The sequence below is a fragment of the Solanum lycopersicum genome, chromosome 5 (genome assembly GCF_036512215.1).
Source record: "Solanum lycopersicum chromosome 5, SLM_r2.1".
NCBI classification, from domain to species: domain Eukaryota; kingdom Viridiplantae; phylum Streptophyta; class Magnoliopsida; order Solanales; family Solanaceae; genus Solanum; species Solanum lycopersicum.
The window spans coordinates 30,426,230-30,443,650 of NC_090804.1; the positions used below are offsets into that span (position 1 = coordinate 30,426,230).

Consider the following 17,421-nt stretch of genomic DNA (forward strand, 5'->3'; position numbering starts at 1 on the left):
TATTTGGGACTGGGAAGGCACAACTGAAGTGACTTTTCAAAGAGGATTGAGTATTTCTTATGGAATAATCACTGGTAGGGAAGAGACATCAAATGGAAAGGTCAAGCTAGCTGATTTGACCATTCCACTATATTGATTTAATTTAGATCTTTAAAAAACTAGATTGATGAATGATTAGCAAGTGAAGGACCGATCTCTTTGCACCAATACTTTAATACTGTTGCAAGACTGGTAGTAGAGCATAATTGAGACCAATGTGAAAATACAAATGCCAGATCCAGTCTTTGGAAATGGAAGACCCCAGGCCTCATTGAACAAATACACAAAAAAAACCTATTGAAAATGCTCCTAATCCGAACACTTCCTTCGTAGAGCCCATGTAGCAATATACTTACTTAAGCAATTCTTCTTATCCTAATTTATTCTTAGTTGAAGTTCCTATATTCTCTTAATTGAAAAGAGAATACACCTAACCTTGGGAACTGCATCAGCAGCTAATAAGTAAGCTACAAAAATATATTATAAAGAGAGCAATAAAATGGTACAATCCTCGACTTAAAAAAAATCCACTAAGGCTGAAACAGAAGAAAGACTTTAGGATATCTGATGGTCTTCTTCCACACAAATCCTAATAAAAATAAATGTGCCCAAATGTGAAGTGTAGCATTCTGCTTCCGTTCTATTTCAATCTCTTTTTAGGAAAATCAAGAAACGGACTATAGATGAATGTTTCAAACAACTGTACATAACTCTTTATTAAAAAATGAATGTTTCATCTAACTCTATCCATGACTTACTATTAAAATTGAGGAAAGAAATCAAGAAAAAGGACTCTTAATCAAACAAAAACAACATCCAGGCTATCTCAGCTTTTCACCACAGAGCTTTAAATATGCCATCAGAAAAACATACACAACTCCATCTATAGATACTAATTTACCAGCAAGTGAGCTTAAGGACAATAGAGCATACCTTCACCTTTTGGTGATTGTCTTTAATAGTTCTTTAACAGTTTCCTCAGCATCCTTCTTCCTCCAATGGTAACCATTTTATGTGAAGTTAAAGTGCTAGGCCTGCCCGAGATCGATCTCTTCCGAGGGAGCAGGTCAACTTAGCTGACTGGGCAATGAATTTGCAGGAGAAAAGACAACTGGAACATATCATATATCCCGACATTCTGGGCGAAGTAAGACCAGATTCCTTCAGCAACTTTGGAGAAACGCAGTGAAATACTTAGCTGAATCTGGTGCACAGGCCATCTATGGGTGAGGTGCTATGGAATTTGGAGCATGCACTTCATCTTCAAGAGCCCGTCATTCAAGAAAATACTACCATCCCTATTGGCGAGCTATCACGGCAAATATGCAAATGTGTGTTAAGAAGTTGAATTCCAATAACCTAAATAGTAAGCGAAAGAAGTGGAGTGTTGGCAAAACTACAGAAAAAAGAATTTTTCAAACTACAGTATACCCATTCTATCATCAAAACTTCTGGAGTTCGCGAAAGTCTCTGCGAGATCTTTCTTTTTTGTTATGATAACCGAGAAATCCGCCTGTGGCCCACCCTTTGGACCAATCATAGCCTTCTAAACTCAGTGGATAATGGACCCGCCCCTCTACCCTTCTCCACTTAAATATCGGGCTTCACTTTGCATGGTGTGGGCTTGAACCTGCGACCTAAGACTCAAATCCATCCCCTTTTTCCACTCGAGCTAAGCCTTGGAGACTGTCTGTGCAAGATCATTATAGAAGATTTCGATGGAAATTCGCCTTGACAATTGAAGATCATTCAACCTTTTCAAGTTTACAAGCAGTGAATATTCAGCATCACCATCCTGCAACAACAAAAATTGCACATTTAACATAAATGCATTCAATTTGTTGAGGTGCTACAACAACTTCTTTTATTGCAGATTTAATAATAGTTGTTAGGTATAGGTGCTTTTCTTCTAGTATAGAATAGCTAACCTTGAAGATGCTAAAATCTCTCAAATTGAAAACATCAGGTGGAAAAATTTCGTGAGAAAATATGTATCAATATCTTCAAAATCGAAAAATGTGGAAAAACTAACCAAGTTAAGAAGTGTAGCAAGAATTTCAGGTGGGATATTTGGAGAAGAAAATGTCATTTCTAAACTCCGTACTAGCCTCACTAAGTTGTGACCAGCAACTAACAAAACCTGCAGCAAACAGCTCTCGCCCAACAAAAAGGCTGCAAACATTCAACATTAGAAAAAAGTAAGACAACTAGAAGCGCTTACTTTTTTTTAGAAAGTCTTTAAGCTATTGTTTCTTTTTCTAATGAACAATGAAACAGAGGTTTTGTATTATTTATTTTTTTGAGATAAAGGTATCCTGATAAGGATGAGGATGTTGAAGAGGTAATACCTGTAGTTGAGCCAGTGTTGTACATGTTCTTATTGCTGGACTAGGTGATTCTTTCAAAAGTTCAATGTTGAAATGCCTATCCACTCTGCCCAATCATCTTTAGTACTCTGTTGATAAGCCTCACTGGCGGTACACAATCTGCTGCAATCATTGACCTACACAAAAATTATCTTATCAAGAACAAATTTAGTATAAGCCTTTATATTGTCATAGTAGTGATAGGGAGAACCCAAAAAATCAATGCAGATCTGCAACCTATGTTTAACCATAATCTTAAGAATAGAAGGAATAAAAATGGTGAAGTCCTCTACAAGAGCATGAACTAGGCAACAAAGTGCAACAATAGCATCTTTCCTGAGCTCTTCTTCGTTCCTTTGTATGGAAGGGAGCACCCACAATTTATCAACATAAACTTAAAGAAAGTATTGCAGAAATTACATCGTACAAAGCCTTTATCAGGTTCAATAACTTACAATTCAGTCTGCTTAGTATTAAAATAGAAAGGATTAGGTCGAAAACGATAATCTAAAATCCCATGAGTACTCGAAAACAGGAATAGTAGAATCGTCTTGCAATTGTTCATGACATAAGGAAAGGAATTGCATTCAAAATGAAGTTTGGACAGACATGAGAAAAAATCTTGCAATGTTGACTGAAATTGAAACACTAATTTAATGATTTTAAACTTTAATGTTTGATTCAGCATTTTCCAGCGATTTGTGTCAAATTAGTGGATGACCTTCAGTAAAAGGAAGCAGAAGCTGCAATTAGTATACACTCCAAGGCAATAAATCAAAGTTCAAGGTTCACTTCTATATAAATGTGTCTGAGTGTATCTATGGGTCAGAATTTGATGTCTGAGAGTGTACTCACTAGAACCAACATCAAAACTGACAAACAGTAGATCTTGTCGTTTCATTTGTTATCTATTGATTTGAAGAAAATAAGTCTCATATATTCTGAGTGATGTTAATGTGAAGGAGAAAAATCAGACCCTCCAAAAGAAGCTTCAAGTGATGTACAAGCGAATATAAGAAAACAAACAATCAAATGGAAACAATGACACTTAGAACATTCCCTTTAGTCCCTTATACACCAACATGAACACAAGGTATCAATCTTGTAAGAGTTTTGGTTGCACCACGTCTTACTGTTACTGAAGCGTCCACTTTAAAAAGCCAAAATATGTGCAGAAAGAAGAAGATGCATATGCTTATCTAATGTCCCAACACCTTAGGGCATAAATATTAAACCATATATCATACACCTTAAACCTTAGAGTCTAAACCCTAAACCATGTGGCCTAAACCATAAACCACGTCTTACTTCTACTGAAACATCCACTTTAAAAAGCCAAAATAAGTGTAGAAAAAAAGAAGATGCATATGGTCATCTAATGTCCCTACACCTTAGGGCCTAAATACTAAACCATATATCATTAACCTTAAACCTTAGAGCCTAAACCCTAAACCATGTGCCTAAACCATAAACCCAAAACCTTAAACCTTAGGGTCTTGATCGCGCCCCATTTTTCCGGATTTTTTCTCTCTCTACATTTTCTCTCTCTTCGCAAAAGCTCTCTTTCACACAACGGCTGAAACTCCTCAATCGTCAGCGCCGCCGCCGGCAGCCGTCAGATGGCCACCGGACCAAAACCAAAAGGGGCGCCTTGATGAGAGCTCCTTAACCATACATAGCACGCCCCAAAATCAATCTCAGAACGCCTCGAATCTGCAGTACAAAGATGCGATGAACCTGCTTTTTCTGAAGGAGTCGTCTTTGAAGATCGCGAAAATATTTCCCCACGAATTTCAGGATGGAATCGAGAGGAATCGAGTAGGGAAATGAATTCCCCTCATCATGATCTACTGCAAGTCCAACAATTAGCCATTTCCATCGTCCCAATCGCTCAGACGAGAGAGGCGAATTTGGAAGAAATCGCGACGAAGTCGCCTGAGTCGCACATCGATATTCAACCGACTTCCAGTTCGATTCGCAGGGATTCGATCACTGGGGTTTGTTCCCCCAAGGATGAGGACCCTCTCAGCCAAAATTCGAAGCAAATGGACAGTCGAATCGCCGCAGTGAAAATTCCGGCGACCTTACTGTTCCATACGCCGGAATTAATGGAAGCTCATCGAAAGAGGCTGACTCTCAAGCTCAAAATACTCAAGTAACAATTTTAATCAATCATCCTAACAGTGGAATCATCACACCAATGATCCAGCATCCTCCACAAATCGCAATTCAAATGCTCATCCTGGGCGACATGAAAGGGCAGGGGAAACGTCAAGTTGTGCTCGAGGAGAGGAACGACATATCTCTGCAATTGTTCCTCACGCAATTGAAGCAAAAACAATGGCTAAAGGAAACAACAATCACCAGGAGGAAGATTCGAATGAACAACAGGGCAATAATAAGAAAAACATGGCCACACAACCTGCAGCATCAACAGCAGGAACTTCTAATTTTTCCTTTGCAATGACAAGTACTTCATCACATTTAACCCCTAATCTTAATGCAGGTAACTCTCCAAAAATGCATAACCAACAAGACAAAGGTCGAAGAGAAGAGACAGCAAATGAGCAAAGTCATGAACAAGAACAGGGGCAGAATGCTAAGGCAGAAATAGCAAAGACATCAAACCAACCAAACAAAAATCAAAAAGGAGGAAATGGAAAAAATGAGGTGCAGAATCAATCAAAAACACAGCTGACAGGGGCAGCAAGAGGAGATACAAGAAGAATAATGGCAAATACAAAGGAGGAGACACCAAAAAACTCAGGAACAGGCCACTTCCAATGCTGTGTGGAGACCTGTCATTCCTCCAGCACAAAAAAACAGCAGCAGCCAGCAGCATGAGCAGGAAAATACAGGTGTATCCAACCTTCCAACTCAAAATATTTTTACAAATCTTGAAGTGCAGGAAAAACAGGATAGGCAGCAAGCTGAACAGATTGGGATCAGGGAAGCAGCAGGTCAAATAAACCAATCCAGCAATGGAAACTTAATGAACAACCAGTCAGAAACAATCCAAATAACCACAACCTTCACACCAACAGACTGTTGACAGCAATAAAAGCAAGAGAACAGGTATTGACTTATCTCTCCCAAACCCCAAACCCCCCAATATTATTGATGTTGACGCTGGTTTTACTGATGAAGTAGTTGGAGGTATGGATGGGGGGTGTCAGGAGATAGCCACTAACTTGCAGGAAGGGGATACCAAAGGGGGGAATTTGCCTCATGTTATGCATGTGGGGTTGGTTCATGACCTTAGGACAGACCATAGAGCCCCTAAGAATGCTGAAAACAATCAGAAACAAAAAGAGCAACTACAGCAGCAAGTTCAAAACAGTGACAGCAGGAAACAGGCTGCCAAAGAAAAAATAAAGGAACAAATTGAAAAAATGAATGACAAGGGCCAAGAGAAGCAAAGTGTTACTATGGTTAATGAAAGCACTCCTAAGAGTAAGAATAAACCTAGTAAACAAAAAAGAGACGCTGCAAAGAAGAGACAAAGCAAGCAGCAAGACAAGGATATGGAACAAGAGCAAGAAGTAAGGGAAGAATTATGTAACAAATTTGTGATGGTTGATGATAACCAAGGTTTGAATATTCCTCCCTTACAAGTTCAATACATGACCCCTCATACTTCAGACCCTCCGGATAAAATGCAACAAAAGTGTAGACTCAATACTGAACATATCCTGGATGAATATGATGTGATCAATTCAGAAGATGATCCGGTTGAGGATAACCAATCTCTACAAGACTCTGATGATAATGATGAGACTAGTCAGGCTCTTATTAGGGCCTTCAGTCCTTATAAAGATCAGACAATAGAGAATGAGATCCAACAAGTCACTAAAAATCAGAGCTTATCTCCAAGGAGATTCCAACAAGACAGATTTCACTTCACTAAGCAAGACTCCAATACTGTCACTGCTGGCAGACCTAACACTAGGCTCTTTTCATCCAGATCTTCCCAATGATTAGTACAATCATATGGAATGTGAGGGGAATCAACACTCAAGGAGTATTGGAAAGACTCAAAATGCTTAGGAAAATGCACCATTTGTCAATTATTGCAATTTTGGAACCTTTCTCTGATAATGTTAATATTCAAAGCTTCAAAGTGCAATTGAACATGGATAATGCTACTAGTAATTGTAATAGTAAGATTTGGGTTTTTTGGAACAGTGATATTGACTGTAATATTCTTGATGAAGATGAACAGCAAATTACTTGTGACATGAAACACAATGAATTACAATACCAATTTACTACTACCTTTATCTATGCAAAATGCAAAGAATATCTAAGGAGACCTTTATGGGAGAAATTGCTTCATCATGCCTCAGTTAGTACCAATCCCTGGTGTGCAGTAGGGGATTACAATGTTATTTCTGATGTGGAGGAAAAACTAGGTGGCCTACCCTACAATATGAAGAAGAGTATGGATTTCATTGCTGTCATTGAAGCCTGTGGGCTTATAGACATAGGTTTCAGTGGTCACAGATTTACTTGGTCTAATAAGAGGGGCATTAATCACAGAATTTGGAAAAGACTCGACAGGGCTCTGGTTAATGATTCATGGTTAGAAAAGATGCCTCAAACCACCATAACCCACTTATCATCTACGGGGTCAGATCATTGTCCTTTACTCTTGGAAATGGTATCCACTAAAGCCGACCACATCAAATATTTCAAATTAACTGTTGGGTTGACAACCCCAACTTTATGCTTACTGTTAAAAACTGTTGGGATAGACCTGTGGAAGGTCATGCTATGTGGAAATTTCACCAGAAAATGAAAAGATTGTCTAACACTCTGAGTGTTTGGTCTAGAGATGAATTTGGGGATATTTTTCAAAAGGTTAGGATGTATGAGGAACAAGTGCATGAAGCGGAAGAAAACTACATCCTGAACCAAACTGATTCAAATAGGAGTATCCTCTATGAACTCAATGCTCAATATATCAAATTCCTCAAATGTGAGGACACCATTTTGAAGCAAAAAACTCAGCTTCAATGGTTTAAAGATGGCGACACCAACTCCAAATATTTTCACTCCATTATAAGGGGAAGGAGGAGGAAATTATTCATTCATAAAATTACTACTGAAAATGGGGATTGGATACAAGGTGAAAACAATATTGCTCAGGAGGCTTGTGAGCACTTCCATACCATTTTCACAGGTGAGAATAGATATATCAATGATCACAACCTGGAATGCATTCCCAGAATGGTCAATGTAGATCAAAATACTCAGCTTACAAAGTTACCTGACATGGATGAGATTAAAGAGGTAGTATTTGCCATGAATCCTAATTCTACAGCTGGTCCTGATGGTATGAATGGATACTTCTTCCAGAAATGCTGGAACATTATCAAGAGTGATTTGATAGAAGTACAACATGCATTTTTCAGTGGTCAAATGATTCCTAAGTATTTCTCTCATTCTTGCATTGTGTTGCTCCCTAAAGTGAATAATCCAAACAAGCTTACAGAGTTTAGGCTGATAAGTCTGAGTAACTTCACTAGTAAGATTATATCTAAACTAGTAAGTAATAGACTTAGCCCTATCCTCCCGTCTTTGATTTCTACCAACCAGTCTGGTTTTGTGAAAGGGAGAAGTATTTCTGAAAATATCATGCTCGCTCAGGAAATCATTCACCAAATCAAGAAACCCAACATTGGAAGTAATGTAATTATCAAATTAGACATGGCAAAAGCTTATGACAGGGTCTCTTGGTCATATATTTGTTTGGTTCTAAGGAAAACGGGGTTTAATAAGGTGTTTATTGATATGATTTGGAGAATCATGGCCAACAATTGGTACTCCATTATTGTCAATGGCAAAAGGCATGGTTTCTTCCGCTCTACTAGAGGCCTCAAACAAGGTGATCCTCTCTCCCCGACCCTATTTATTTTAGGTGTCGAGGTATTATCGAGATCACTCAATAGGCTGCACATTCACCCGGATTATCAAGTTTTCATCATGGAAAAAAAGGGGCCCCAAGTGAATCATCTAAGTTTTGCAGATGACATTATTCTTTTCACTTCGGGAAGATCCAAAACCCTGAAACTCCTTATGAATACCTTAAAGGAGTACGAAGAGATTTCGGGGCAACTCATCAACGGAGATAAAAGCCATTTTATGCTACACCCTAGTGCCTTCAATAGCACTAGGAATAGAATTAAAAGGCTGACAGGTTTTAAAGAGAAACAAGGCCCTATTACTTACCTAGGTTGCCCTTTATTTGTTGGCAGACCTAGGAATGTTTATTTTTCTGATCTTATTAACAAAGTCGTTTCCAGAATTACAGGTTGGCAAACTAGGCAACTTAGTATGGTGGAAAGGCTGTACTTTCCAAACATGTTCTCCATGCCTTGCCTATACATCTCTTATCTGCAGTAACTCCTCCAAATACAATCATCAGACAGATCCAAATGCTCATTGCAGATTTCTTCTGGGGATGACAGAACAATAGAAAAAAATACCATTGGTCCTCTTGGAAAAATCTGAGCTATCCTTATGAGGAAGGAGGGATAGGGATGAGAAATTTACATGATGTTTGTAGATCTTTCCAATTCAAGCAATGGTGGATATTGAGAACAAAACAAACCTTGTGGGGAGACTTCTTGAGAGCTAAATACTGCCAGAGATCAAATCCGGTGAGCAAAAAATGGGATACGGGAGAATCTTTAACTTGGAAACACATGTTAAATACTAGACAGCAAATGGAACAGCACATTCATTGGAGACTTCAAGCCGGGAATTGTTCATTTTGGTGGGACAATTAGCTTGGAACATGGCCATTAGCTCATCATACCAGCAGCTGCAACAGGTTCAACAACACCACAATTGCAGATTTCTGGGAAAATGGGGGATGGAACTGGAGGAAATTGGTAAAATACGCACCAGTCAGCCACCTAGGCAGCATCATGGCCACAGAAATCCCTCATCAGCAGCACATGCCTGACCAAGCTTTATGGAAACTTAGCAGCCATGGCAGTTTCAGTTGCTCCACTGCTTGGGAGGAAATCAGAAACAAAAAGGCTAAGAACAACCTCAATTCCCTTTTATGGCATAAATTCATTCCTTTTAAATCTTCTTTTCTTTTATGGAGAACACTAAAAGGTAAACTTCCTACAAATGAAAAACTCTCTAACTTTGGCATTGAGCCATCACCTTGTTTTTGTTGTTTTGATAGAGCAGGCATGGACAGCATCGACCACACCTTCAATTCAGGACCTTTTGCAGCTAGGGTGTGGAACTTTTTTGCAGCAAGTGCAGGGCTGCAGGCAGATCACTCATCACTGCAGGCAAGGGTGCGACAGTGGTGGACAGCCAGGCCACAAAATGAAGGCCATCAACTGCTGCTGCAAGCCACGCCAACCTTTATTTGCTGGAATTTATGGAAGAACAGATGCGCATGCAAATACGGAGCCAAAGCAACTAACATCAGCCGCGTCAAATACGCAGTCTACAAAGACACATTCAAGATGCTGAAAATTGCCTTCCCCCACATTAAATGGCTGGCAAGCTGGACAGCTCTAATCCAAACAAGTGAAAAGTGTAAGCATGAAATCAAAGTGTGCATGGTAGCATGGAACAGACCTCCAGAACAATGGATCAAAATAAATACAGATGGAAGCGCTCTCACTAATCCGGGACAGATTGGGGCTGGAGGTATCCTTAGAGACAGAGAAGGCAAAATGGTGTTGGCATTTGCAACACCACTCGGAGAAGGATCGAACAACAAAGCAGAAACTGCGGCTGCCCTCTTCGGACTGTCGTGGGCATTGGAATTAGGATACAGAAATATACTAATTGAGTTGGACTCTCAATTGGTAGTGCAGTGGATCTCCAAGAAAACAGCCCCTCATTGGAGTGTTACTAAACAAATTGAGAGGATCCAACACCTTATCATGCAAACTCAAAATTTCAAATGCACTCATATTTTCAGAGAAGCAAACTGGGTAGCAGATTCACTATCAAAACATAGCCACGACACAACAGCCCCTCAAGTTTACTTCAGCAGCACTCAACTACCTAAAGAAGCACAAGCCTACTACCAAATGGACCTTCTGAACATGCCAAGCTTTAGAAGAAAGAAGACTAAGAAGATTTTTGATCCTCCTTGATGTTATTCCCTTTTCAACTTGGCTATATTCAAATAATATAGCTACTTTGAATAGGGGTATAGGTAGTTAGTTTGACATAGACTTTCCTGTAAAGGGAGAGTCTCCCTAATTTATGTTTCCTAGATACTTTGTAACGAGAGGAGTCCTCTCCTTAGGTGCTTAGTATTTTGGTTTCACCTTTCACTGTAAGGGGCGGAAATTGACATTCTTTGGAACGTCGACTCCAAACCACATCAGGATTGGAGGTTAGGTTTTATGCCCCCCTCTTTGTATTTTGTTTTGTTATTTAATGATAAGGCCTGGGGGTGTCGTTCAGCCCCTACACCTCCAAGGGTTATTCAACTAAAAAAAAAACACCTTAGGGTCTAAACCCCAAAATCTAAATCTTAAGCCTAAACCTTACTGCTAAAACCCATAACCCGAAACTCAAACCCAAACCCAAACCCAAACCTAAACCTAAACCTAACTGTAGGGGCTGAATCTTAACTGTAACCTCTAAACCCTAACCCTTAAGGCCTAAAATCAATCCCTAAACTCTAAATCCTAAGTCTTTGATCAAAGTCTAAACCTTTGGGCCTCAACCCTAAACACTAAACCATATACCCTAATGCCTAAACCATAAATCTTAAAACATAAGCCCAATACCTTAGGGTTTAAACCATTAACCCTATACTTTAGGTCCTAAGCCCTAAACCTTAAAGCCTAAACCCTAAACCATAAATCCTAACCCTAAACCTTAGGGCCTAAACTTTATATCTTAAACTTAAGGGCCTAAACCCTAAAACCTTAGGGCCTAAATCCGAAACAATAAACCTTAAACCCTACACCCTAGGGCCTAAACCCTAATCTCTGAAACCCTAAACCTTAGGGCCTAAATGCCAAAACCCCAGACCTTAAATCCAAAAGCATTGGGTAAAACCCTAAACCTTATGGCATAAACCCTAAACACTAAACTCTAAACCTCAAGGCCTAGACCCTAAAATCAAAACACTAAATCGTAAACTCTAAACCATAAATCTTAGGTCGTAGACCCTAAAACCTGAATCCAAACCCCTAATCCTTAGTGCCTAAACTCTAAACCTTAGTGCCTACACCCTAATTAAGCTTCTTTTTGATCATTCACAGGTAGCATATCTTTATCCAATTCATCTTCATAGTGAACCACTTTGTAGCCTAATAGAGGATCATGGGAATTATCAGTAGTCTTAGGCAAAAGTTAGGATGCATATAGACATTACGAAAGAAAGACCACGTCATGTTTGGATGGGGTTTAATGAAGAAGACTAAATTGTGGGAAGATGGCAAGCCATCCAATATGAGGTACTACTAGAGTATTGTTCTTATTGCAAACACCAAGGTCACATATCACAACTTTGTATTATAGAGAGAAGAGACGAGGAAGACAAGAAGAGAAAAGAACCTGAAGCTGCAAACAAAATCAAGGGCAAGAAGACTGCAGATGCCAGCAATCAGGTAATTCCCCAAACTTCTCCTCAACAGATTAATGCTAATATGACTGCTACTGTTTCAGGTGTTGATAATACCCAAAACAAATGCAAGAAACACAACCTGAGATGGACAAACAACAAATGGATGAGTGGAAAACTCAAAAAAGGAAAAATAACAAGGGTTAACAAGGCCATGGTCAGCAAAATAAATTCTATAAACCAATGAACAACCTAAATTTGCAGGATAATAATTTTGAAAAGCAGCAGGTGGAGAAGTCAGGTATTGACTTAACCCTCCCACAACCCCCAATTCCCTTGATAAAGTGGATCAAACAGGTCCATGTGATGGTAATCAGAAAGCTCAAAATAAACAGAGCAAGATGGCAAAATAATCGAACCCCTGCTGTACGAGGTGAAGGAGGAAAGAAGACGACTGGAATGCCGTTGACGCCATTGATGAACGTTAGAAGTGGCAGACGCCGGAGTCTCCTCTGTGAACGTTGGAATTGTCGATACTGTGTTGTGAATGTTGTCTTGGAGTTTGAATGGTTTTACAGGAATTTTAGTTTATTTTATTTTTTTTCCATAAACATTCCTATGATAATTCCGTATCGAATCTCACATGAACTTAGAAATTTAAATGTTTAGTAATTGGCCTCATTATGGTCCAAAATATGTACGTGTGGGTTTGGACTCAATTTTGATTTTTTTTATGGGTTGGATGTTTGTAATTACGAAATAGCTATAATGAGTTCATTTTTTTAAAGAAAATTAAAATTTTTTATAATAATAAATTAACTAACAACCTCAAAAAAATAAATATTAAATATTTACGTAACAAAATTTTCAAAAAATAATGAATTATAAATTATAAATGAAAAATAAATAAAATGGTTGTGTAGCAACACAAAAAAAAAGAGTTATATATTTAAATAACGAAAATGTAAAAGAAAATAGATTATAAATTGTAAATGCAAAAAATAAAAAAAAACGATTGTGTACCAACATAAAAAAAAACATTTATATATTTGAAAAATAACTCTCATATTGACACATGGCAGGCGACAACAACACAAGTAAATATTTAAGTAACGAAATTTTAAAAAAACAATAAATAATAAATTATAAATGAAAAAAAAAACGGTGGATTTTTTAAAAAAAACTTATTAAAAAAAATTCTTCCTTTTAAAAACTCCATAATTTAAATTATTATAATTAAAAAATAAAAAATTTAAAAATATAAAACAAAATTATAAGCTCACAAATAATTTTAAAGCTAATTATAATTTTCTAAACACTTACAATTTTTGAAATTAATTTCATACTAATTAAAGTACTCAATTATTACATCTAAAAAATTAAAATTAAGAATAAAAAGTTTTCTAAAAGCAAGAATTACTATCATGTTTTATTTTATCTTTGGATTATATAATATAGGAAGAATTTTTTTAAAAAAAAGATGTTAAAAAGAAAGAAAAAAAGAATCTCCCGTATGTTTGCTGAAAAATAATCTTCCACGCATCCGCAAATTTTTTATTAAAACAAAATAATCTGCATACATAAATTAATATGCAGCATTTATATATTAAACATATGAAAATAAAATAAAAACAGTAAACAACAAAAAAGATGCTATTTGAAAAAATAAAATAAAAATAATTTAACTATCCTTTTTTGATTTTTTTTAAATGATAGTTATGTAATAAGAATAAATAATAAACTATTGTTTAATTGATAAAATATTTTTAAATAAATGACACGTGGCAAGCGTTTGCAACAAAAAAAGGTTTACATATTTACATAACAAAATTTTAGAAAAATAATAAATTATAGATGAAAAAAACGGTTGTGTAGCAACACAATTTTTTTTATATATTTAAATAACAAAAATTTTTAAAAATAATAAATTATAAATTACAAATGCAAAAAATCAAAAACGGTTGTGTAGCAACATAAATACCCTTTTATATATTTAAATAACAAAATTTTAGAAAAATAACTGTGATATTGACAAATGGCAGGCGACAGCAACAGAAGTAAATATTTAAATAACGAAATTTTAGAAAAATAATAAATAATAAATTATATATGAAAAAAACAGTGAATCTTTTTATAAAACTTAGTAAGAATTTTCTTCTCCCTTTTAAAAACCCCATAATTTGAACTATTGTAATTAAAAAAATCAAAAATTAACAAATATAAAACAAAATTATAAGCTCACAAATAATTCTAAAGCTAATTGTAATTTTCTAAACTACTTACAATTTTTAAAATTGATTTCATACTAATTAAAGTACTCAATTATTACATCTAAAAAATTAAACTTAAGAATAAAAAGATTTTATAAAAGCGAGAATTACTATCATGTTTTATTTTATCTTTGCATTATATAATATAGGAAGAAAATTTTATTTTATTTTTTTAAAAAAGAGAAGATGTTAAAAAGAAAGAAAAAGGAAATCTCCCACGCGTTCCCAGAAAAAAAAATCTTCCACGCGTCTGCAAATTTTTTATTAAAACAAAATAATCTACATATATAAATTAATATGCAGAATTTTTATATTTAACATATGAAGATAAAAATAAAAATAGTAAACATTAAAAGAAAATGTTATTTGAAAAAATAAAATAGAAATAATTTAACTATCCTTTTTGAATTTATCTCTTTTTAAAAATGGTAATTATCTAATTACTATCCAAACGTAAGTTTTTAAAATTTGGCTAGTTATTTTAAAATTTAAAATTTAAAAAATAAAAAAACTAATTTTATCTTATCCCTAGAAAAAAGCCAATCTAATAACTTAGTATTTAAATAGCAAGGACTATTCTCAACTCTTATCACTTAAGTACATATTCTTAAGAATCTATTGATTTTAGAATTTCATATTCTCTTATATTTATTCAACCATTTGAATACGGTAACATTTTTTATTTTTCCTGTTATTTTTTTATTTTATATTTGTTTATAATGATTAATCTTCGGTCTTTGAAGTGATGGTAATATATATATAATTGTGGTTGTATGTGAATGATTTAGGTAGTAATTAATAATTTATTTATTATCGATGTTAAGTTTGAACAGGTCTTGATAATGGTCATGATCATGAAATAATAAATATGGGTATCTGCCTATGGAATCTACTTTTATTTGGTAGATCTATAGAAAATTCTATTAGATCGACGAGAAACACTCTCATAGATGTACTCAATGGAGAATTATATTTACCTTTGTAATTATTACTGTGCATATATAAATTAGATAGCTCTAATTTGAACTTGATCTATTAAATTGTATGCAATTTTTAAGTTTCTGAAATTATATAATTTAAATTTTGAATTTACATCTTAAGTTATATAAAAATGTGTTTGATATGTTGAAAAAGTGTCATAATTTGAAATTAACAACATAGTTTCATCTTTTGTTGAGTTAGTTAAGGAAATTCATAGTCATAATTTTATGAGAATTTGCACTTTTCACATTATAATTGTTAGATAACTTAATTTTTTAAAAAAAGTATTAATATCTTTATCGTAAGTTGTAAGTTTGTATGTTTTGTACTTATTTCAAATAACTATTAATATAATTAATTTGTCTTTGTAATAAAGAAAAGAAATTACTATTTTAGAATTTTAGAGTCTTTTACTTGATAAAAATCAATTGTTTTTTTCTTATAAAAATAACGTGTAAAAGAGTATTTACATTCTTAAATTTTGAATTTTTTTAAAAAATATTAATTAAATAATATTATTAAAAATTGATTAATCAAAGTATCTATTTAATAAAAAATAATAATAGTAATAATCTTTCCACAACCTCGTTAATTATAACAAAACAAATATGTACTACTACTACTACTACTACTACTACTACTACTAATAATAATAATAATAATAATAATAATATAAACATAATTATTAAATGTATAAAATTAATTTTGAAAATCACGTAAACATAAAAATAACCAACCGATGTAATACTATTTTTAGGACTCTAAATTAATAACTATTTTTTAATCTAAACCGTTTTTAAAAAAAAATAGGACTTTTAATGTTATTAAATAATAAATAACTATTTATTAAATGAATTTAAAACCAAAAAGTTCTAAAAAAAATAGGACTCTTAAGGGTATTAAGTAATAAATAACTATTTTTAAATAAGTTTATAACCAAATAGTTTTAAAAAATTAGGGGAAAATTCAGTTCAATGGAAAATAAAAATCAACAACGTGGGTCTAAGATAAAAACAAAACAAACTTTGTAAAATTTTGACTTTATTTTAAACGATTGAGGTTTTTGAATTCAAAATTGATGATAACTTCTATATAGTTTTGGAGTTTTTAATTTTTTTTTCTTTCGCTATAAATACAAACATCGTACTTACATTCTGTATTATGTATTTTTTTTAAATCATAGTTAAGTTATTTTTATTATGTTTCACGGCTTTCAGCTAATAAATTAAAATATTTTTTTTTGATGAGTTTATTTTCTTGCACTATTTTTATAATAAAAATTTGAATGAAGAAAATACTCATTATAAAAAAGAAGATCTTCATTTGAAGGATCCAAATTCAACATAAGATTAAAGCAAAGGTATTGCAACTTAGTATCATATAGTGTATATATATTACAATTATCTGAATAAAAAAGTCTTTCATCTCTTAGAATTAGAGCTTTACAAAAACACTTTAAATATAGTTATAGTGTACACATAAGCAATTGAAGAATCTTCTTAGCGTAAATTATCACTTAATTCATTAAATATAAATTAATTATTAGTTTGATTACTAATTTTATTTTTCTTTTAATTATTATTATTATTATTATTATTATTATAATTATAAGTATTATTATAATTATTATAATTATCATAATTACAATTATCACACAACCTTTTCAGTTTCAAAAGGAAGTCACACACGTTGTTTATTTCCACAAAATATGTCTATGTTTGAGATAAAATTACATTTCTAAAATTCATTTATTTACATCTACTTAAATTTTATATTATTATTAATTGTTTTAAAATTTATATATAAAAATCTTCTAACCAAAAATATTACCACCAAATAATCAACAAACAATTGACATTTGCAGTGCAACCCTTGGAAGTTTCGTACTTTAAATAATAAAAGTTTTTTAAAAAAAACTGATGCAATTTTTTCCCCATTAAATGTAAAATTTAAAGCAAAAGTTGGATTCTAATTCGAGAATAAATTTACAAATAAATAAATTATGTATACTTTATTAGTTTAGAGTTGATATAGTTATTTTTAATTTGAATTAAGATGTAAACATTTTCAACTATTTAATGAAAAAATAAAAACTTAAATGCATGAGTTTTCTTTTAAATGATTAGTTGGAATTCTCACACCATCGTAATTTGCCCTTTCTAAAATAATTTTAAAATAATTATGAAGATTCAATCATCTTTTT

At 33.8% G+C, this 17,421-nt stretch overlaps 3 protein-coding genes across 21 annotated transcripts in view; 2 read left to right on the top strand and 1 right to left on the bottom strand.

Annotated features, from left to right (window-relative positions):
* Positions 1 to 13,046, bottom strand: part of LOC138348565 (uncharacterized) — a 33,769-nt gene extending 20,723 nt beyond the window's left edge. For 15 of the 19 annotated variants that reach the window (XM_069298023.1, XM_069298021.1, XM_069298016.1 and 12 more), the window contains exons 1-6: positions 12,387 to 13,046; positions 11,961 to 12,109; positions 2,388 to 2,542; positions 2,072 to 2,211; positions 1,471 to 1,834; positions 973 to 1,348 (exon numbers count right to left, since the gene is read on the bottom strand). In XM_069298023.1, the coding sequence (XP_069154124.1) occupies positions 1,712 to 1,834; positions 2,072 to 2,211; positions 2,388 to 2,412 (288 nt within the window). In that variant the 5' untranslated portion in view covers positions 2,413 to 2,542; positions 11,961 to 12,109; positions 12,387 to 13,046 and the 3' untranslated portion in view covers positions 973 to 1,348; positions 1,471 to 1,711. Of the gene's footprint in view, positions 1 to 972; positions 1,349 to 1,470; positions 1,835 to 2,071; positions 2,212 to 2,387; positions 2,558 to 9,018; positions 9,232 to 9,314; positions 9,423 to 9,584; positions 9,950 to 11,960; positions 12,110 to 12,219 lie in introns of all 19 variants that reach the window. The other 4 variants (XM_069298010.1, XM_069298014.1, XM_069298009.1 and 1 more) reach the window with 4 other exon arrangements.
* Positions 5,246 to 6,382, top strand: LOC138348759 (uncharacterized). Its single transcript, XM_069298333.1, has 2 exons — positions 5,246 to 5,365; positions 5,450 to 6,382. Exons 1-2 carry the CDS (start codon positions 5,246 to 5,248, stop codon positions 6,380 to 6,382), a joined length of 1,053 nt encoding a protein of 350 aa, XP_069154434.1.
* Positions 6,457 to 10,540, top strand: LOC138348760 (uncharacterized). The gene is made up of 3 exons (XM_069298334.1): positions 6,457 to 6,986; positions 7,079 to 8,333; positions 9,197 to 10,540. The coding sequence occupies exons 1-3, from the start codon at positions 6,457 to 6,459 to the stop codon at positions 10,538 to 10,540; spliced, it is 3,129 nt and encodes a 1,042-aa protein (XP_069154435.1).
* Positions 13,047 to 17,421: the final 4,375 nt, after the last annotated feature.

Excerpts from the sequence above, each read along its gene's own strand:
- LOC138348759 (XM_069298333.1), top strand. The coding sequence starts at position 5,246 with ATGAGCAGGAAAATACAGGTGTATCCAACCTTCCAACTCAAAATATTT. Across the intron at positions 5,366-5,449 it reads TGGGATCAGGGAAGCAGCAG|ACTGTTGACAGCAATAAAAG; the intron begins GTCAAATAAACC and ends TCACACCAACAG.
- LOC138348760 (XM_069298334.1), top strand. The coding sequence starts at position 6,457 with ATGCACCATTTGTCAATTATTGCAATTTTGGAACCTTTCTCTGATAAT. Across the intron at positions 6,987-7,078 it reads GCTCTGGTTAATGATTCATG|CCGACCACATCAAATATTTC; the intron begins GTTAGAAAAGAT and ends TATCCACTAAAG. Across the intron at positions 8,334-9,196 it reads TATTTATTTTAGGTGTCGAG|CTTGGAACATGGCCATTAGC; the intron begins GTATTATCGAGA and ends TGGGACAATTAG.